The sequence below is a fragment of the Pituophis catenifer genome, unplaced genomic scaffold (assembly GCF_029215685.1).
Source record: "Pituophis catenifer annectens isolate HBS135680 unplaced genomic scaffold, rPitCat1.0.hap2 SCAF_8, whole genome shotgun sequence".
Classification (NCBI taxonomy): domain Eukaryota; kingdom Metazoa; phylum Chordata; class Lepidosauria; order Squamata; family Colubridae; genus Pituophis; species Pituophis catenifer.
In genome coordinates this window covers 11,611,281-11,634,157 of record NW_027256888.1, presented here as the reverse complement: position 1 = coordinate 11,634,157, position 22,877 = coordinate 11,611,281, and the positions used below count along the sequence as shown (strand labels likewise).

Below are 22,877 nucleotides of genomic sequence, written 5' to 3'. Positions count from 1 at the left end.
CAAGGCTCCTAGGAATATTTTAAAGGCCAATAAGGAAATTATTTGGAGGCACTTCTTTTCATCCACTGGGTAGCTGTTGTTGAAAATTGTGTTTCCATTATTAAGTCAACCTCCTCCAGGTTCTTGAGAAATGGGGGAGGAAATTTTAAATTACTGTTGAGTGGTACCTCTCAGTGCTCATTGTTATTTGATTCCGGGAGGCGCAATGAGTATCAAAAGTGATGAGTACCAAACACATTTTCCCCATAATGAATAACATAGTGAGTCACAAGGCAGCTGACACCGTCAAGTTCTAGATTGTGCGTCAAGTACCAAACAAACGATGAGTACCTGGACAAAACGTTCACCTTAACATGCGTTGAATACCATGTTCGATGAATTTCAAAACAGTTGAGTACCAAAGTATCACTGTAATTACATGAAGTTGAAATATTCATTTACCTTGTGTCAAATCACTCTTTAGCTTAGTGTCTCTCAACCTTGGCTACTTTAAAATATGATGGTTGCTGTATTCTGGGAGTTGGTCCATATCTTAAAGTTGCCAAGAGTAAAAAAAACACTGCTTTAGCACTCATCAGTTAGTGCTCATCAGTTTCCCTGGACTGATTTGGATGTTTGCATCTGTTTGGCTGTTGGTTGTACCTTTCTGAAGACATGAGGTGGCCATTCTTTCCTCCTTAATAGATATTTTTGCAGCAAACTCGATTGCAGAAAATACGACTTCAGCAACAGAGTGGTCAATGCCTGGAATGCACTACCTGACTCTGGTTTCTTCCCCAAACCCCCAAAACTTTAATCTTAAACTGTCTACTGTCGATCTCACCCCATTCCTAAGAGGTCCGTAAGTGCACCAGCGTGCCTACTGTCCCTGTCCTAATATTCCTTTTTTACTTACTCTTTTCATGTATTCAAATTATGTTTATACTTTTACCTGTTATCTTATATACACTTGTCAAATGAATAAATAAAATAATATTTATTATTTAAATTAGCAAAACGGCAAGGAAATGTGATAAAAGAAAGAGAGCATGGTTGATACATATTATCATTGATATGTATTATATCCGGGATATATTCCTTCGGTGAATAGCAATAGCACTTAGACTTATATATCACTTCATAGTGCTTTACAGAGTCAGAATATTCCTCCAACAATCTGGGTCCTTGTTTTACCGATCTCTGAAGGATGGAAGGCTGAGTCAACCTTGAGCCGGTGAGACTCAAACTGCTGGCAGTCGTCAGAATTAGCCTGCAATACTTCATTCTAACCACCACCGCAGCTCTTAATCAGCTAATATTGTTGTAAAAAGATTATAATCTACATTCAGTAGGGACAGTGGTTCGTATCGCTGCTTTGTATTTTGAAAGATTTTGCAAATGTTGGCCAAGTGTGTTGTATAAACCCCGAAAATTGGATCACTTCCATCTTTATAAATCAACTTGATGAAGCCTTTGCTTTTTCAATTGCATTCATTAAGTTTGTAAATGACTCTACCAGATCCTCAAATTCTTTGTAATATAGAGATAGTAGCACAACTGTACTGGGTGTTCTTCCTGAGATAATTTGTTTTGTCGTCTTTTTCACTTCTTGAAGAGTTATGAGGTATATATAATATTTTACTTACGTCGGCCATTCAATTCTCCGATGACTATTTTTAAAAAATATTTTCTTGGTGAATGAGACAGGAGATTGGAGGCGTTCATGAAGAAAGGATCTTGTAATGAAGTTCAGAGTCACGGAAGAAACTTCCTACTAATTCACATAAAGTTTTTTTGTTTTGTTTTGTTTTTTTTATTTAGATGCCGCCCTTCTCCGGAGACTCAGGGCGGCTTACAATGCGTTAAGCAATAGCCTTCATACTTTTGTATATTTTATACAAAGTCAGCTTATTGCCCCCACAAACCGGGTCCTCATTTTACCTACCTTAGAAAGGACGGAAGGCTGAGTCAACCTTGAGCCTGGTGAGAATTGAACTCGCAGTAATTGCAGGCAGCTGGAAGCTAAATACTACCTTTAACAGTAGCATTAGTCTGCTGCGCCACTCAGGTTCCAGGTTCATGATCGCCCCAGGTTCATTGAAAATGGGTAGAGCCTTAGTTGCACAATTGTAGTTGTCATCTTGGCTGTTTTTTTTACCCATATCTTGCAGAAACCCCTGTGGAAGAAAGACAGGAGATTTGTACAAATCCAGAAAATTGGATTATTATTATTATTATGGCTAATTGCACATTCAGCTAGATATTTAGATTGGATTTGGCATTTTTATCGACCCATCAAGTCCTTCCTATGGACCTGTTCGATGATGTTAAAGGTTGCAGGATGTAAGCTTTTCCAAGTAAAGCTGCCTTTTGCAATTGACTGATAGTGATTTTTATCAATGCCTATGGTGTTTAAATAGTGCTGCAGTTCTTTTAGAATTGCATCCAATATGCCTATTATTGTTGGTAGTACATTCGATTATTTTTTTGCCAGTGTTCTGCCCCAGCTACGGACCCCAAAGAACGCAGCATACACAAAGTCCATACAAACCTTAGTTTACTAATTAAGGACTACTAATGAGCTTTCTTAGTAGTTGTTCGAACACAAGTACAGTTTAAATCAGTCTTTTCTAAACAAGGGCTGTTAATTTAACTTCATTAACAGCCGACAAGAATCCAAAGAATAATAACTCAGTTCTGAGGCACAGTATTTCAAATAACCGTAATCTTACTGTGGTTGGCAGAATGCCCAGAAGCAATTTGCAGAAAAACTGATGAGAGAAACAAGAGCCGAATCAAACATTTCTGGAATCAAGACGCGAAGGAATATGAACAAAGTTGTTTCCTACAAATTGCATCAGTCGTCGTCCTTCCTTAAATAGGCTAGTGGAGTGGCCAATTAGCCCCAAGCCTTACTCTCAAGGAGACCTCCTCCTGAAGAGCCACTCCTGCCTTTTGGCAGCTCTGCGCGCCCGTGCATTGAGAAGAGGCTCCTCCTTTTCTTCTTCTTCACCCATGGAAGCTTCTGGAGGTTCTGAATGCCCTGGCTGAATCCCCACCTCTGGCATCACATCTTCTCCAGCCTCCTCATTGTCTGACTCGAGTGCCAGCTGCACAGGCTGCTGGCACATCACCACACCAGCCTCCTCGCTGTCTGAATCAGCTACTAGCTGCACAGGCCGCTGACGGGCCACAACAGCCATACTTCTATTTCTATTTGGAAGTCTTTGTACTTTATTGCCTTCTCTTATATTTTGCTGTCTCCAAGAACTGCCACGTCCACTATCCAGACTTCTGTGTCTTTCTTATTGACAGTTGTTGAGTGTGGGGTGTTACATGGCAGGTGCCAGCCTGTTTGAAATCTACAATCCCAGAGCACTTTAACTTCTTCATCAGCTATTACTTTCTCTATTTTATGGTCCCACCAGTTCTTGCTTGCAAGCAAATGATATTTCTTGCAGATCATCCAATGCACCATTGTTGTTACTGTAGATATAAAAATATACATGCCTGTTAAAATCTCAGGTTTTTAAGATGTAAAAAAAAAAAAAAGATCAAGGGAAATGATTTCAGAATTTTTTCCACCTTTAATATAACGTATAAGCTGTACAATTCAATTGAAAATCAATCAATTTAAATAAGAATCTTGGTTTATAGAGATACTTAGAAGTAGAATCTGTATATAGAGGTTAAATAGGATAAGAGATACCGATGTAGGAAAAGCTGTTATGAGTAATGTAATTTTGATGCATTTGTCTTTGTGTGTTTTATAGTTTTTTGTTTGTTTGTTTGTTTTTTGTGTGTGTGTTGTATCTTTTTTTTTTTTTGTATTGTGTATTTTAACTTTTGGAAACTCAATAAATATTATATTTTTAAAAAAGAAAATCAAACTGATATAATCTAGGGCAGTGATGGCTAACCTTTTCGCCATCGCGTGCCAAAAGTGGGGGGAGTTGTGTGTGCGCGTGCCCACACCCATAATGCGCCCCACACACACACATGCATGCGTGACCTTCCGCACTCTCCCCCGCTTTTGGCACATGATGGCACAGTGGGCCTGGTAGGCCCATTTCTTGCCCTCCCCAGACTCCAGAGACTTTCTAGGAGCCTGGGGAGGGTGAAAATGGTCTTCCCCGCCCCACCCTCCGGAGGCCTTCTGGAGGCCAGAAACAGCCCGGTTCCCAAGTTCCGGTGGGCCCAGAAGGCCCAAAAATCAGTTGGCTGGCGCGCGCATGCATTTTGAAGCTGATCTAGGGCAATGCTCGCATGCCCACAGATATGGCTGCAGTACGCGTGACATAGGTTCGCCATCATGGGTCTAGGGGAAAATAACAATAAAAAACTACAATAATGTGTCTGCATAAGTATACACACAATATGTCCATAAAATTCTTTCTTCAAGTGAAAAGATTTATTTATTTATTACATGTATTTATATGCCGCCATTCTCCCGAAGGACTCAGGGCGGCGAACACAAGTTAAGAAACAAGTACAATAAAATTCCATTTTAAACCAAATAACTAATTAATAGTAAATAATAAAACCCGGAATCAGAGTCAGCCTATTTGTTTGAACAGCCAAGTCTTCAAGTCCCGACGGAAGGAACGGAGATCAGAAAAAATGATGGGGGACAAATCATAACATGTTACTAAATTCGTGCGGAATTCTTCGAACACACCATACATCGTACAAAGGATTGTACAGTATGTTGTGTGTACTGTATTCTTAAATTATACTGTTATAAAGTACATTTTTAAAGGTGCAACTGGCTAGATGAAGACTAGGCAAGTAAATAATACATGGAAAATTTTTGGCAGTTGCCATGATGGCTAAAATTAAAAACAAAAGAAAATAAAACATGTACCTTATTGTCCCAATATTGCAGTTTTCAATTGTCTTTTTTCATAGAATAGTTTGTGTATGGAAGTTAATATACATTTTAGATACGCTGAATGTGCTTTATTATTTTTTTCTCAATGCAGGTGTGTTGGGTAAAAAGTCCCTTCATTCAAATGGAAGTGACATCCATTTTCCTAACATGAATAAGAGTGATTCGGTTGTGGCTCCAACAATGGACAATAAAATAGAGCTCACCTCTTGGACAACAAGCCAGTCCTTTCAAGTCAACCAGATGCACCCAAATATTAGTATATTTAGAGAAACCTCTCAGGTTGTCTCTGAAACTCCAGCAGGGAAAACTAATATTACAGATGAAAGGATTTCGACCAATAAAAACTGGTCAACGGCAGAAGAGGCAGTAGAAGAGGAGCTAGGGTCCACTCACCCATCCATCAAAGTTGCGATCAAGATATTTTCTGACCCTACTGTTAAACCTACAATACTGCCCGCTGTGCAAGACGTGGGTTTGAAAAAAGGTAAGTTTATATTAATGTGGATTCTTAATTAGGGCACAAGAAAGTGGTGTGATACGATTGGAAACATTCTTACACTTGCAGGTACTGTTAGAGCAGGGGTGAAATGGTCCCGGTTCAGACCGGATTGCCCGATCCGGTAGCGATGGCGGCTGGTGGTTCAGAGAACCGGTAGCAAAAATCCCTGTGCCCCCCCCACCCCGCCATGCCGAGCTGAGCCGCATGATCATCAGAGTTTTTTTTTTTTTTTACTTTTAAAAGCATTTTTTCTACAACCTCTTCGGCCTAAAAAGTGCTTTTAAAAGTTAAAAAAAAAGCCTCTGATGATCACATGGCTCAGCTGAGATCATCAGAGGCTTTTAAAAGCATTTTTTTTTACAACCTCCGAAGAGGTTGTAGAAAAAATGCTTTTAAAAGTTAAAAAAAAAAAGTTGGCCATGCCCACCCAGTCACATTACCCCCCCAAACCATGCCCACAGAACCGGTAGTAACAAATTTTACATTTCAGCACAGTGTTAGAGGTAATCCTCGACTTACAACATTTCATTTAGTGACCATTCAAAGTTAACAACAGCACTGAAAAAAGGGACAGGACCATTTTTCACGCTTAGGACTGTGACAGCATTCCCGTGGTCGTGTGGTTTACATTCGGATGCTTGAAAACGGGTCCGTATTTATGACCGTTGCAATGTCCCAGTGGTCGCGTGATTATCTTTTGCGACCTTCTGGCAAGCAAAAATCAACGGGGAAGCCAGGTTCACTTAACAACTGTGCTGCTAATTGAACAACTGCAGTGATTCACTTAATAAACGTAGCAAGAAAAGTTGTAAAATGGGGCAAAACGCACTTAATTAACAAATTTCTCGCTTGTCAACATAAATTCTGGGCTCAATTGTGATTGTAAGTCGAGGACTACCATACCTGTACTTAGCAAAGTTGGCTTCCATAGCATCCCTTTCCTCATTTGAATTAGATAAGAGGTACTTAGTGATGTTGAGTCCCTCACAGCCAGATGCCTAAGTGGTTATTGGGAACATGTTAATACAAGCAAAGGTGAGCTATTGCGGATCCCAACCAGGGCAACAGTAGACTTAAGCTGTTTATTTTTGGAAAAATCAACAGCAAAAGTATGCTGTCACTTAGGAAGTACCTCTAAGCTTATTAAAGTACATTAACCCACTTGCGTTTGAAAAGAGCAGCTGCTTCACTTCTTAAAACTGTCTGTTTATTCAAGGGACTGGCTTCATTGGCCGGAGTTCCAAAATAATTAGTCTCATTACTCTCCTCATCAAAAGAGCACTTCAACCTGCATTTACTCTAGTGCTGACATAAGAAGGAGAAGAGGGGGCAGCTGGCAAGAGGACGCTTGACTTCTCACCTACTTATTTTCCCTGAAGATAATATCCCCTAGGAGATGAGATGGGAGGGGGGACATTCCTGGGAGCTTAAGTAGTAGATATGGGGAGAGTGATTTGGAAGAAGGCCAATGAGACGCAGAGAATTGGGGAACGGAAAGGGAAGGTTTGGGGTCAGGAAGTCAGAGTTGGCTACGCCATGATCGGGTACAGGTTGTCGTGCTTAATAAAATGAAAGATTTCTTCAAAGACTATCTGTTTGGAAATGCAATTTATTTTATTTGAGACGACATCGAAACCTGACACTCGTTTAACTCTTAATTAGAATTAGAATTCTTTATTGGCCAAGTGTGATTGGACACATAAGGAATTTGTCTCTGGTGCATAAGCTCTCAGTGTACATACAACAAGTGATAAATCGTTATTATAATCATAAAATACATTTCGTCATAAATCGTAAGATAACCAAACTCAAGTGATATGCATAGGATACTAAATACGCAAACAACATAAATCATACTAGGATACTAAATAAAGCAATATAAATTGTAAGATACAAGCAACAAAGTTATAGTCATAAGAAGATAGGAAAAAGATAATAGCAAAAATGAGAAAGATAATAGTAATATCTAGCCCTAGTAGGTAGTTTGAGAATGTTGTGGGAATTAGTTGTTTAGCAGAGTGATGGCATGAGGAGAAAAAATTGTGTCTAGTTGTTTTGGCATGCAATGTCCTATAGCATTTAACTCTAGCATTTATTTATAGCATTTAACTCTAATTGAAACAAGCTACGTATGTTGTTTTTAAACTGAACTTTAGCATAAGTAAGTATGTTTGAAATAACAATGTTCTTCTAGCAGTCTATCTCCTTCATTTTGGCCTAAGACTAAGGCATGTTTTCATACTTGTGTTTACATTCATACATGGGTTTTGGGAACTGCTCTGAAAAATGTCAAAAAGAATAAAAAACTGAATAAAACATAGTACTTTATTTTGGAAAATACCATTCAAGAAATTGTTATTTTGATTTCTTTGTATAGCATTTCTTTGTACAGACATCCAGACTTTCTGAAAGGCAACACAGAAAAAAGAAGGAACCCGGAAATTGATGTACCAAATATTTATAGTGTTGCAAATAACTGATCAAAAGCAGGCAGGAGGTAAAAACTGAGCTCTGCTAACCCACTAGAAACCTTGAACAGATAATCCTCGATTTACAACTTTACAACTTTAATTGGATCAACTTTAATTATGGTTGCAAGCAGTGGTGAAATGTAAAATTTGTTATTACTGGTTCTGTGGGCGTTGCTTGGTGGGGAGGGGTTGCTCTGCGCAAAACAGCTGAGAGCAAATCAGCTAAGAATCGGGAGGCCGATCCAATCAACTTGTGCTGATCAGGCTGTGCTGAAGCTGAAAGGAGCTGTTTTTTCTTGTTTGCTTGCAAGGAGGCAACTGCTGCGAGGCAGAGGCCAAAGGGTGAGGGCCAGTGGGTGAGTGGGGCTACATTCGATGTATAAAACGCACCTAAATTTTCACCCCCTTTTAGTGGGGAAAAAGATGCGTCTTATACTCCAAAAAATATGGTAGTCCCAGAAGAATATTTATAGCTCAGGGATTGAACAGTGAGGTCCTTGGGGCTCTCTTCAAGAGAAAAGTTCTCTTGCACACTTTTCATATCCAACTATTAGGTAATACCCATACTAGAAGAAGTTTGCTCCTTGTTTACATGTAGGTGGCTTGTCCTGTCAGTGTTGGTGGGAGTGATTCCTTGATTAAGTTGGTGCTTATTGAGTTGGTACTTCCTTAATTGGGGTATCATTTACTGCTTGGTGTTAATCTCGCTTATCTGAGTGTTGTTTGTTGGTTGGGAGGTGTTGTGGTGTTTTGATGGTCATTTCTGAATGGTATGTAGATGTCATTTATTTCTATGTGCCTGTTTATGGTGATATGTCTGAGTGCCAAGTTTTCAGGTATTCTCTAACCCTTTTGGAGTTAGCTTGGCCTAGGAGGCTCACCGTTGAAACAATGGTTCAATTTGTCCATGTGTTGTGCAAATAAGTACCATATTTTTCGGAGTATAAGACGCACCTTTTCCCCCCAATAAAGAGGGTGAAAATCTGGGTGCGTCTTATACTCCAAATGTAGCCCCGCCCAGCCTTGCAAACATTTCAGAGGCTGAAAGAAGCCTCAGAAAGAAGCTTCAGAAAAAAAGCCTCCAAACAGAGCTTCAGAAAAAAAGCCTTTTTTTCTGAAGCTCTGTTTCAGAGGCTTTCAGAGGCAATAAAAAAAGCAAGGTGCAGAGCTCACAACCAATGAACCTGTTGCTAAAATTCACCTCTAGGAACAGCTGATTGGGGGTTTTCCGGGAGGCCCAACCAATCAGCTTTTTTCTTATTTTCCTCCCCAAAAACTAAGGTGCGTCTTATACTCTGAAAAATACGGTAATTTTCATCATGTCTTCTGATGGCTAGTTAGTGTTGATGGATTTGCATTTACCATGAAATTAGGTTGGTTGACCAGAAACAATCCATAAGGACTTTATTTTATCTAACGCTACTTTCATTTTTAAAATGTAGATTGAGTTCACGCATGGTTCTAATTTAAAGCAGAAGGCGGTATGTTTGTTTTGGACTTAATGTGTTACGCAAAAAAAAACCTATTGTGGTTTGTGTGCCATAGTTTGTCACTTACCACAGTATATGACTCCAGCCTCTTCTGGTATATTCAGCAGGCCATGGCATAAAACGTATTTTCCGTTTGATCACCTCACACACACCCCAAAATTAATTTAATAAGTTTGCATCCGACTGGAAACTCATTATGACAAATAATTCTTTCATATGAAAATGCTTTATCAGAATTCATATTCCTCACTCTCATGTCCATTCCATCCACACCTGGGTTCTATCTCCACAGGTAAACCTTCCTCTGATCCCCAGGGCCTCATCTGTACATACATTTCATCATCTGGTCCTTCATTTCCCCCCCTCGAGGACCTTGGGAAGGCCTCCTTCCCAAAAGTCTTCAATAGCAACCATAGATTCTTGTGGAGTCGGCACATTTTAGCGCTGGTGGAACCCACTGTCTTCAGGTGAGGTAAACATCACTGAATACAATGGGACACTCAGTTTGTAACTGAGTTTGCATTGAATTGTGCAGATAATGGCCACAGGGGTAAGTAAAAGTGCATACAAACTTCATCTTAAGTCAATCTAATAATTCTGAAGGTCGTTATTCCTGCTAATGTGCACTTATAATAATTAGCTATATTGACTATTCTAATTCTGGAATAAGGAAATAGTGCTTAGCAGAGTCTCTAAGCATACAAAAGATGTGTTATGTTGCTTAATAATTTATTCCGGGGTCACCAACCTTTTGGACCTCAGGGACCACTAAATTTAAAATTTTAAATCCCACGGACCACTAATATGATCTGTCTAATGACCGGCTGGGTGGGCATAGCTAGGTGGTCATGTGACTGGATGGACAGGGCCAACTCGATGTCACTCACATTGAGGGGCACGTCGCCAGCTTATACTCACCCCTCCCCTCCCAGCCACTCCTCGCTTCTCCGTCCGGGCTCCTTAGGGTCCCAACAGGAAGCAGTTGTTGGAGCTAAGCAGCCGCCACAAGAAAGAGTTGGCAAAGCAGCTCAGTTCAAATTGGATCTGACCAAGAAGGAGGCTCAGCAGAAGCACCTCACTGAGGACTACGAGCATAGGCTTTCCAAGCAGAGGGAAGACCTGCGGGAGTGCAAGGCCAGGTACTGGCGCCTGGAGGCTCAGCGGGCTGAGATGGTCGGCCAGTTTCAGGTCATGATGCAATCCCACTGGAACAAGGCCCTCCAGCTCCTTGCCACCAGCAGCATTTCCCTCCAGCCTTCGCCCAAAGCCCCACACCAGGAGGCTGAAGCAGACCCCAAGTCAGAATTTCTGTCCCCCTCCAACCCACACAAAAAGACCCTGAAGGGGGAGACTCTCTGCAGCAACACAAATGTTCATTGCACGTATCCGGCCCAGGGGCCGTAGTTTGAGGACCCCTGATTTAGTGCAATATAAAAAAATGCAAATAATTGTTCTGCGGACCATCAAAGTTTTCTCGCGGACCACCAGTGCTTCACGGACCACCAATTGGTGACCGCTGATTTATTCAGTAATATGCCAAAAATTAAGATCAACAAATACTTACTGATCACTTGGCTAGAAATCTTGGAACACATTGAAGTTATTTGTGGCAACTGGGAGGTTGTAGAACTAGAAATCGCTTACAAATGAGAAAGCTTTTGCAGGAGTAGCTACTAAGACTACTATAGATATTCAGGATGGTCCATAAATAATGCATTTATAGTAAATGATTAATTTTGTTCTTGGTTGAAAGGCGTAGCTACTTTGAGAATAGTTATCTTCTTTTGGCACAAAATTAAACAAAATAATAGACCTCATGGCAATATTTATTTTTTCCATTGAAAACATTTCTATTTTCTTTTGCTCCAACTGGGATCAAAGAAGTCGTAGGAGAAAGTTTACTCTTGAACTTCTATAGTGGATATTGGTTTGATTAAACTGAGTTATGAACTCAAACAGTTTCCTTCTGCAGACTTTATTTTTCGTGGACGAAAAGTATTATACCCATGTATTTTGTTTTTTAAATTTTTCTTTCTTCCAATGAGACAGACATCTGGTGGCAATGTATTCACTGCAGTGATTCAAATATGAAGAGACACATTTGCCTAAGTAGTTTACTGACAGGAAAAAGATAAAACTAAAATTCTCACTTGATAATTACAACCTCCAGGTCTGAAACGATATTCTGGGCAATCAAAATATAAAGTACACTGCAAAATATATTCCTTAAGTAAGATTATCACATTAAAACAATTCAGAAACAGATGTGATAGCATACATTGAATATGACCCCATCATTCATTATATTTCTACAACAGGTGCAGAGGTAGGTTTCAGCAGGTTCGGGCCAGTTCTGGAGAACCGGTAGCGGAAATTTTGAGTAGTTCAGAGAACCGGTAGTAAAAATTCTGACTTGCCCCACCCCCATCTATTCTCTCCCTCCCAAGTCCCAGCTGATTGGGAGGAAATGGGGATTTTGCAGTAACCTTCCCCTGGATTGGGGAGGGAATGGTGATTTTACAATATCCTTCCCCTGCCATGCCCACCAAGCCATGCCACTCCCACCAAGCCATACCCACAGAACTGGTAGTAAAAAAATTTGAAACCCACCACTGGGGTAGACCGGTGCCTCCAAAAACAAATGGGTAGACCGGAACGCTCCAAGAACAAATGGGTAGACCGGTACAGCTCTGCAAGCAGTTAAAAGCCTGGTAGACCAGTACCTCTGCTAAATCCTAAAGAATTGTCACATGACCATCAAACCACACCCACAAAATAAGCCACACCCACAGAACCGGTAGTAAAAAAATTTAGAACCCACCCCTGATCTGTAAGGTATCTGTTGTTGCAGACAAGTGGCTGTCCTGTCTCTTCTTAAAAACCTCCAGTGATGAAGCATCTACAGCTTCTAGAGGCAAGCTGCTCCACTGATTAATTGTTCTCACTGACAGGAAATTTCTCCTTAATTTTAGGTTGGATCTCTCTTTTCCATCCATCAATACTTGTCCTGCCTTCAAGTGCTTTGAAGAATAGGTTGTCCCTGTCTTCTTTGTGGCAACCCCTCAAATATTGGAAGATTACTATCATGTCACCCCTGGTCCTTCTCTTTGTTAGACTAGACATACTCAGTTTCCGCAACTGTTTATCATATGCTTTAACCTCCAGTCGCCTAATTACCTTAGTTGTTCTCCTCTGCATTCTTTTTAGAGTCTCGGCATCTTTTTTATATCATGGATCAAACTGGACACAGTATTCCAAGTGTGTATAGTACTATATAAAACAATACTAACATTTCACATAATCGTTATACAATCCCTTCTGTTATTGCATCGTAGGACTGTGTTGGCCTTTTTGACAGCTGCAGCACACTGCTAGCGCATACTTAATTATTGTCCACTAGGAAAACTAGATCCCACTCACAGTTACCTCCTATGTAGAGTAGAGTAGAGTAGAGTAGAGTTGAGTAGAGTAGAGTAGAGTAGAGTTGAGTAGAGTTGAGTAGAGTAGAGTAGAGTAGAGTTGAGTAGAGTAGAGTAGAGTAGAGTAGAGTAGAGTAGAGTAGAGTAGAGTATCAACAGAACAGAACAACAGAATAGAATAGAATAGAATGGAATAGAATAGAATAGAATAGAATAGAATAGAGAAAAGAATAGAATAGGATAGAATAGAACAGAACAGAACAGAACAGAACAGAACAGAACAGAACAGAACAGAGGATAGGATAGGATAGGATAGGATAGGATAGGATAGGATAGGATAGGATAGGATAGAATTGAATTCTTTATTGGACAAGTGTGATTGGACAAGGAATTTGCCTCCAGTGCATAAGCTCTCAGTGTACATACAAGCAACAAGTGATAAATCGTGATTATAATCATAAAATGCATTCATCATAAAACATAAGATACAACACTCAGTGATAGTCATAGATACCCTGTTTCCCCCAAAATAAGACATCCCCTGATAATAAGCCCAATCAGGTTTTTGAGCGCATGGCAATAAGGCCAAGTGCTTATTTCAGGGTTCAAAAAAATATAAGACAGGGTCTTATTTTCGGGAAAACACGGTACTAAATAAGCATGATCAACATAAATCATACTAAGATACTAACTAAAACAATATAAATCGTAAGATACAAGCAACAAAGTTATAGTCATAAGAAGATAATGAATAGGTAACAGAAAAGATGAGAAGGATAATAGTAATACAGCCTTACTAGGTAGTTCAACAGTGTTGTGGGAATTAGTTGTTTAGCAGAGTGACAGAATGCGGAGAAAACTGTCCTTGTGTCTAGTTGTTTTGGTGTGCAGTGCCCTATGCATTGTTTTGGTGTGCAATGCGTCGTCTTGAGGGAACAAGTTGAAACAGTTTATGTTATATTTCTTGGCACTTGGTTTTTCCTTATTTTCTCACCATAGAATTGCATTTTGTTGGATAAGGACCTAGTATTCAAATCTGTCAACATCCTTCTGGAACTTGAGTCTATCTTTTAAAGTATTGCCTATTCCCCCCAGCTCGGTGTCATTTTCAAATTTGATTTTGTCCCCTCATCTAGTAGCTGTCTGTATGTGTCCTGGGTCCACAAGATGGGTTTACAGTTTTCCAAAAGCTGTACAAGAAAAAATCTCCCGAATTTAGACTCTCAAGTTCCATAATGCAAACGCTTTGCATTCCTTGACCTTCTAACCTTTCTGGATGAAGGATTCTGAGTAAATTTACTAGAAATATATTATTAAGCAATGAGTGAAGGAAGGTTTATAGAACAAGGTGCAGTCTCTGAATTGAAATTCTGAAGCATGTTACACATAAAATATTAACTTAGGCATCTAAATACCTCAGTAGACAACATGGTTGAAATAAACGTTATCCATTTGTTAATGCAAAACACTCATAAAGCAGTCTGTTTCAAAAAAACTACATGCAAACTTGTGAATAAATGGAGAGATGTGAGGAAGAGGAATAGATATAAACATTAGTAGTTTCTTTAAAACACCTCACTCAAAATAAAGTATAAAAAGAACTCTTGCAAGTATCAAATGTTAAGGTGACCAATTGTCCTCCTGTAGGGAGGACAGTGCTTCTTTTGTAAGTTCTGTCCTCTCTTGAAAAGTGTCCTCCTCCATGTCCTCCTTTTTGATATTTGAAGACTAATCTGTAAATCTCCATATTCGATCGACGCTGATCCGATCTGTTGCGGGGGATGTGACGTATTTGTATTTGACATGACGAGTCGTTAAGGCTCGGTACAATGCAGCGAGACGCGATTATGAAATGCATGCGCTCCGCACAGGAGAATTGTTTTGAGAGAGTGCGCCGCTCGCAAGTGGCTTTGTTTACTTCTTACCGAAACACAACACGGCACACACACACGCATTAGACTCATTGTTGCAATGAATAAAATGTTTCTTTTATTTACGATATTTTTTTTCTTCAATTTATTTGTGTCCTCCTTCTCATTGTAAAAAAGTTGGTCACCTTACAAATGTTTCTAGTTAAACTAAAATTGCAATCTTTTATAGCTTACTTGGGACAATTAAATTTAATGGAGCTTTATTTTCTGAGTGGAAATTGATAGACCTGTACAAGAAATTATTGTTTTTTTGTTGAGTTTTGAACTAGTTCCCAGTACAAGGGGAAAGGGGAGTATTCCCCTTTCTGGGGGGGGGGGAAGGATAGTATCATAGTTAAAATGGCTGTTTCATGTATTTTGAACTAGCTAGTGACTTTTCGCTTTTAGTAGACCCTTGCTCTTAGAATCTATCACAAATATGTCCTTATTTTGCAGGTTTGTGCATAAACATCAACTACAGCCAATGTGAAATGCTGCCATATAACCAGACCACTCTAAGATCAGTTCTTTCCATTGTGAGAAGCATTGAAATGGAAAAATTTCTCAAGTTCTTTGGTTATCTCAACCGCCTCGGCTGTTATCAACACATTATGCTGTTTGGATGTAGCCTTGCTCTTCCTCAGTGCATCAGTGATGGTGTCAACAGGTATTTGTGAAGCAAAACTATTTAGCGATTAAAGATTATGGCAGTGGAGTAAGTGTTAGGTTTTACAACCTCTGGGAGGAAAGTCACAGCTAAGACTGTTTATACCAGAAGATTATCAGAAAAAAATAGCTGCAAGGAGTATATCAGTGGTGCGTTGCCCCCGGTTCAGACCAGTTCGTAAGAACTGGTAGTAAAACCAGCAGGAGGCTCCGCCCACTGACCTGGATGTCATCATAAGTGTTCTGCGCATGCGCGGATATATTTAAAGGTCAAGCGAGCGGGCACAGTGCGAACCGGTAGTAAAGGTAAGTAGAACCCATCCCTGGAATACATATAATATGTTTGTATAGAAAAAAAACCTATTTGTAGTACTGTACTACCCTGAATAAAGCAAGTTTATTGACTAATCTTATTAGGGGTTATGGGTTATGATTTTGGCACAGATGTTTCTAATCCCCGTTTAATTTAAAGGCAGAAAGAATAACGTGGCATTTTGAAAAAGGCCATTGAAAGCAATCGTTGCCTTCAGTTTAAGTGAATTATATCCTATCTGAATTAGCTGTTTTATAGTTGTATGGAATTATTGCACCATTAATAGCTAATCTTCAGAGTGTTCACATTCTTACATTGGTGCTAATCACAAGATTTCTTAGCCTGCCAAGCAAAAGAATTCAGAGTAAAAAAAAAAATAAATACAAGCCCACATAGAATTGAGAGGCAATTTCTTCTAAATCTCTTGTGCAAAAGTTGAGGTATTTTATAACTTTTTAAAAAAACCTAGTTGATAAATACTTTATGCCTGTTTTGATACTATTGGTTACCTGCTAATTGACTACAATATTCAGAATGAGAATAGTTAACAATGACGGATAGAATCGACTGTAAGAGAAAGTATATCACAGACAACTTACACCCATTCTTCCATCTCATAATTTTGATATTTTGCGTTTATGCTTTTCAGCACAAATGAACAAGGATTTTACTAAGTCTTCCATGTATTAAGACTTACATTTATTATTGTTTTTAATAACCTTTAATAACCTTTAAAGCGCTCCATGGCATAGGACCTAGATATCTTCGAGACTGCCTGCTGCTACCGACGGCCTCCCATTGACCTGTGCGCTCCCACAGAGAGGGCCTCCTCGGGGTGCCATCAGCCAAACAATGTAGGCTGGTGACCCCCCAGGGGGAGGGCCTTCTCTGTGGGGGCACCTACCCTCTGGAACCAACTGCCCCCAGAGATAAGGAGAATCCAAGACCTCGGTGCCTTCTGCTGTGCCCTTAAAACTTTCTTTTTTCAGCAAGCCGGGCTGGCTTAACATATTTTTTAAATGTTTTTAATTGGTTTGTCATTGTTTTTTAATTACGGGGCCAAATTTATATATATCTTTTTAATAGTATTTTAATGTTTGTAGTCTATGTTTTTATTTGGCTGTACACCGCCCTGAGTCCTCAGGGAGAAGGGCGGTATATAAATTTGATATAAAATAAAAAAATAAAAATAAATTGTTTTAGCACGGAGCTGTCAAACTCGATTTCATTGAGGGCAGCATCAGGGTTGGGTTTGATCTCGGGGGGCCTGGATGTGTGGCCAGAGGGACGTGGTTAGCTCGACGTCAGTTGTTTCGGGGCACGTGTGGTGGCTCCAGGTAAGGCTGGGGGATCCTCCTGCAGCCCTTTGCCAGCAAAAACAGAGTTCGGGGGGGGGCACATGTGGCCCACCTGAGGTCCATTTTTGCTGGCAGAGGCACCACGGGCCGGCCCTTCACTGTTTCTAGGGTGGCCCCGCGGGCTGCATCTGGCCCGCAGGCCTGGATTTTGACACCCCTGTTTTAGCATTTACAGAATTAGATTAGAAGCATTTCAAATGGAGATCAAGCAATGAAGTAGAACTATCATCAGCATTGACAGTGGGAAGTTTCCTTTGCGCAATGTTCTACAGATGTTTTGGGGCCAACTTCCCAAATTCCTAACAACCATCAAAGGAGGCTAGAATTCTAGGAATTATAATCATATTTATCATACATATGGAGCATATTATTCTGGGAAAGATTGATAGGTAGCATATGAAAAATTGTAAGGACAACTGCTAAACTGATTTTAAAAAATCAGATTTTTCTTAAACGATATATTGACCATCCTCCAAAGAATTATGCTTAACCACCATCTTAATAACTACCAGCATATAACAAGTCTGTACATGTTCAGAATTAATCAAAGGATTACTCTTTTATTTCAGTAATGAAATGTAAAATAATAAAAAAGCAATGTTTTAAAATCAAGGAGACTCCATACCATATGTTCCTGTGAAATATCAGAAGCATGATTTTGAAGTTATCAAGAAATGGTGTTGAAGTAACAAGTGAGGACCACATCAAGAATAAAGTTATTAAAAGCTTCTTAAAGTGCCTGGGAATTAGGCTATGTGTCAGATAACGAGTAGAAATTGAGTGATAAGGGCTGCTGTCAAAGCAGCATTATATGTGAAATGGAGAACTTGTTTAGAGATACAGAAGTCTGCGGAAAAAATATGGCTTCTAACTATAATTGTCAAGAATTAATTAACATACGCATATTGACACAAATCAAAACATACATTATTTATTTATTTATTTATTTATTTATTTATTTATTTATTAAATTTATATCCCGCCCTTCTCCCCGAAGGGACTCAGGGCGGTGAACAGCCGAGAATTAAAATAACATACAATATAAAAGTTAAAATAATTAAAAATAAATTAAATTAAACGGCCACCCCAATTTAAAACCCCTAGCAATACAATTAAAAAACTAACTCATAAAACCTATTCAGGCCAGGCCGGCTTGCTGAAATAAAAACGTCTTCAGGGCCTTACGGAAAGTGCGGAGATCCGGAATCAGCCGTATTCCGGGAGGTAGCTCGTTCCAGAGGGCGGGTGCTCCCACAGAGAAGGCTCTCCCCCTGGGGGCCGCCAGCCGACATTGCTTGACCGACGGCACCCTGAGGAGGCCCTCTCTGTGAGAGCGTATTGGCCGGTGGGAGGTTATCAGTAGCAGAAGGAGGTCTCGTAAATACCCTGGCCCTAAGCCATGGAGCGCTTTAAAGGTGAGAACCAACACCTTGAAGCGCACCCGGAAGTATGAGTAATTTAATTCTTTAAAGGTTTATTTTATTATTACTGATGTGTTTCTTGGGGAAATAAGCAGGGTGAGCTACTAGGGATTTGCAGGGGTTCGGAAGAACCTCTAGCTAAGATTCTGTGCAGTTCGGAGAACCCCCAAATTCCACTCCTGGCTGGCCCCACCCACCTCGCCCCGCCCCTCCGAGGAGTCCCCATGAGGCCCCTTTTTGGATTCAGGTAAGTGCAGGGTGCACGTGGAGGCTTGAAGAGGATGAAAAATGGGCCTATTGGAAGTTCAGGAAGGCTGGAAACGGATCCTGGGGAGGCTGTTTCGCCCCCCAGGAGGCTTGAGAAAAGCCTCCGGAGCCTGGGGAGGGCAAAAAGACATACATACACCGCGCTGTGGTGCAGGAGGCCAACTAGGTCCGTCCCGTCATGGCCGCGCCCACCCAGCACCCGGGCAGAGAACCCCTTGCTAAAATTTTTGAAGCCCACCCCTGGAAATCAGGTAATTTTTCCTTTGTCAAGCTTGATGGAGTTTATGAAGCAACAGTTGGAAGAGATTTTTCCATTGCCATCTTCCATTGCCATGGTCTAATCTACAGTCCTGATACACTCTTGAGACTTCGAATCTAGATGTTACTGTTGGATATCCTGAAAGATACCTTGAAAATGAGGAGTTCTGGTCTACTACTCCTTGGACAGTGCAACTAATCTGGTTGAGTTCATAGTGGGCACTGTACTTCTTATTCTGTCCTGTGTACCTACTGAACTGAGTATCTGATTCCTAGTTGATCTAGCAAACTCTTGGGTTAACTCTTAATTAGCAATAGATGGAGAATCATCTGAGGAAACAGGAGGGGTCAACCTATTCTCCAGAGCACTGGTAGGCAGAACAAGAAGCAAGAGATGGAAACTGATCAAGGAGTTGTGACCTAGGCTTACTGAGTCATTACAAATTAGTCCCAAACAAACCTATTTGATTGTAACAGCTGAGAATTATGTTCATTCCCAGCTGAGTCCCAATTAGTTGCAAAACAAGTCCTTCGGAAGAAGTCCTTCGGAAGAATCACCAACCTTTATCTTCTTTGTCACCCTGCCAAAGGCCTTACTTGCCAAAGCCCCACGCAGTTCAGAAACAAACAAGAGATGCTGACTGGAAACTGAGTTAGCAACGTTGCTTTCCCACAAAAGGCTCCAAGTGCCTTTGTTTCTCTTTTAAGCCTTATGGGACGGGCCAATCATCTCCTGGCCTTACTCCTGAGTCGTCCCTTTTGCTTTAGCTGCTCTTGCCTTCTGGCAGCTCTGCACATGCGTGCACTAGGAACAGGCTCCTCCTGTTCCTCTGTCTCTCTGCTGTCCGACTCTGGGGGCTCCGGAGTCCGTGCATCACTCCCAGATGGCCCTGGCCCCATCTCTGCCTCCGATGCAGAGCCCTCGTCTGACCCTTCCCCAGACTCTAGGATAGGCCCATGTTCCTCCCCAGCCTCCTCACTGTCCGACTCCGCTGCCAGCTCCTCAGGCTGCTGGCGGACCACAACAAGATGTTTAATTTTATTTTCCAACATCAAAGCATAATAATACCATAGCAGTAATAAAGAAGGAAGCGCTGGTTGTTAGCCATGGCAAATATGGGCGAGATACTGCTAAATATTAAAAGTGACCAACAATCTTAACTGGACATGTTTGTCATATCATCTAGCAGAACACTATAGATAAGTGTCTTAGCATGAAAATATATTTTGTGTATTCGTGTGCTAATGGCAGTTTGTGATTTATAAGGAAGGAGTATATAATATTTTAATATTGGAACTTTCAACATAATTTTATAAAGTGATGAATGGTTGTTGTTGTTTTTTTTGAAATTGTCTAAAAGGTTTGGACTGAAAAAAGGGATTTATCGCTTGTCTCACACATGAGTTAAAAACTATTTTAATTCAGCTTCATACATTGTTGCTTGCTTGCCAGTTCAAGCCTTGTTATCTGAACCAGTAGCACTTTCACAGCCAATCATTCAGAAAACAATACTTCTGTTTATGAGTGAACTTTATTTTTGGATGGTAATGGAACTTAGACTTATTTGATATTTGCCAATATGTATCTTTAGGGAGGTCCTAGTGGCTAAGATGCTGAGCTTGTCAATCAGAAGGTTGCCAGTTCGGCAGTTCGAATCCCTAGTGCTGCATAACAGGGTGAGCTCCCGTTACTTGCCCCAGCTTCTGCCAACCTAGCAGTTCGAAAGCACGTAAAAAAATGCAAGTAGAAAAATAGGGACCACTTTTGGTGGGAAGGTAACAACGCTCCATGCGACTTCGGCATAGAGTCATGCCGGCCACATGACCACGGAGACGTCTTCGGACAGCGCTGGCTCTTCAGCTTTGAAACGGAGATGAGCACCGCTCCCTTGAGTCGGGAACGAGTAGCACATATGTGCGAGGGGAACCTTTACCTTTTTACGTAGGTGGCATATAAGGGAGGAATGAAATGACGTCATCTCAACTTTGACAACTTTTAAGAGGTGTGGCTGAGGATTTCTAGAAGCTTGGTTGCCAACGTTGAGAAACACCAAACTAAAAAATGATATACCGGCACTTCTGCCATTTTTAAATGTTAAAAGGTACCAAAACAGAACAGTAACCTTTCATTTCCTCTTCTTTTGTAGTCACGGACTTCTGCCTTGTAGATCATTTTGTGAAGCTGCAAAGAAAGGATGTGAACCAGTTCTTGCAATGGTCAATACTTCTTGGCCAGCATTCCTTGCCTGTTCCCAGTTCCATAACAACACTAGAAGTAACAATATCACCAAGCTCTGCTTCTCCCCACAAGGGGAAAAATGGAAAGGACGTAAGTCTTTCTCTTTTTAAAAAAAATAAAAGTGTGCTTTTAGCCGGAGTAAAACTGCGATGTGATATATTTTTATGGAAAATTAAGTATTTTTTCAGGGAAGAAAAGTAATGGGAAATGTTTATTATTTATTCAATTTATATACCGCCCTTCTCCTAGTGGACTCAGGGCGGTGCACAGCCAGAACTAAAATACATAACGATACATAAGCTAATAGAAATACATAGCAAGCTAATAGAAAGAAATATGCAATAGTTCATCAAGCAGTTATTTGCTAAAACAAGAACAGAAACTACTGTTAGGGGGTGTTATGAAAAGCGAAGCGAGAGATGGACAAAACCTGGTCTTTTTAATTTGTTAAAGATACAAACTGAAACACGTCTTAATTCATAGTCAAAGCTAAATGCCAGTCAGATATCATAAATCGTATCAGTACTTGAGGTTTGAATCAAGTACTGAAATTCACATGAGGTTCAATCTGGGACATCAAAAGCACTGTTGGCTGGTAGCTCTTGAGATCTGGGACATTTCAGAAGCTAAACAGATCAATATTAAGTAGTGCTTGGATGGGGAAAATCCTGGCCTGGAGGAAATTAAAAGACATTTAGGGGAAAAAAAAGCAATGGCAAACCTTTTCCACATGATGCCAAACGCAGCTCATGGAAGTTTTCATGAATTAAGTTTGACTTGAAGGTGGAGCTGATAATAGAATAGAATAGAATAGAATAGAATAGAATAGAATAGAATAGAATAGAATAGAATAGAATAGAATAGAATAGAATAACACGGTTAAATGGAACGATAAAAAATCACTAAATCTTTGATGTCTAAGAGAAACTATATTAGGTTGTATTAACATCTCTGTCCTTGCGTGACATTGAAGCTATTTTAAAAGTCCAAAGCCACATTTGAAAAATTTGAGAGCTTGTGTTCTGTATCTTCAGATGATAAAATCTCTTTTTCACAGATATGTTGTTTTTAGAGATGATGCTCTTAGAGTATAACATCATATATTTTAAAAGAAGAGATGAGAAATCATTCAATAGGCCCTGTCCTTGTTCCTCTCTTAAAAGAAGCGTGCTATAAATGAATGAAAATTAATTTAAAAAATGCCATTCGCTGAATTAGAAAACTTTTGTATGTTTACTTCAACGGTGGATCCCTTCTGTTTTCTTGTAACTGCAAGATAGAAATACTAGCAGTTAGTGGACAGAATCCAAGGTTGTGAGGACTAGAGCCACATTCCTGTCATACTCACATACCCACATATTATAAACATTAATATCTTTGTGGCGCAGTGGTTAGAGTGCAGTACTGCAGGCTACTTCTGCTGATCACCGGCTGCCAGCAGTTTGGCAGATCGAATCTCACCAGGCTCAAGGTTGACTCAGCCTTCCATCCAGGGGTGAAATGCTCCCGGATCGCCCAATCCGGTAGCAATCTTGGCCAGTGGTTCGATGATTTATTTATTTCTTTATTGGTTCGATTTATATGCTGCCCTTCTCCGGAGACTCAGGGCAGCTTACAATGCGTTAAGCAATAGCCTTCATACTTTTGTATATACCTGCTTAGTAGGGCTTTCGGACCCCCCTAAGTGGTGTTCTTT

At 40.3% G+C, this 22,877-nt stretch overlaps 1 protein-coding gene across 3 annotated transcripts in view; it reads left to right on the top strand.

Moving 5' to 3' along the window:
* The window catches only part of CORIN (corin, serine peptidase), a 103,706-nt gene that overhangs the window by 25,125 nt on the left and 55,704 nt on the right, over window positions 1-22,877 (top strand). For all 3 annotated transcript variants that reach the window (XM_070948499.1, XM_070948500.1, XM_070948498.1), the window contains exons 3-5: window positions 4,962-5,354; window positions 15,116-15,326; window positions 21,090-21,271. In XM_070948499.1, coding sequence (XP_070804600.1) covers window positions 4,962-5,354; window positions 15,116-15,326; window positions 21,090-21,271 — 786 coding nt within the window. The remainder of the gene's footprint in view (window positions 1-4,961; window positions 5,355-15,115; window positions 15,327-21,089; window positions 21,272-22,877) is intronic.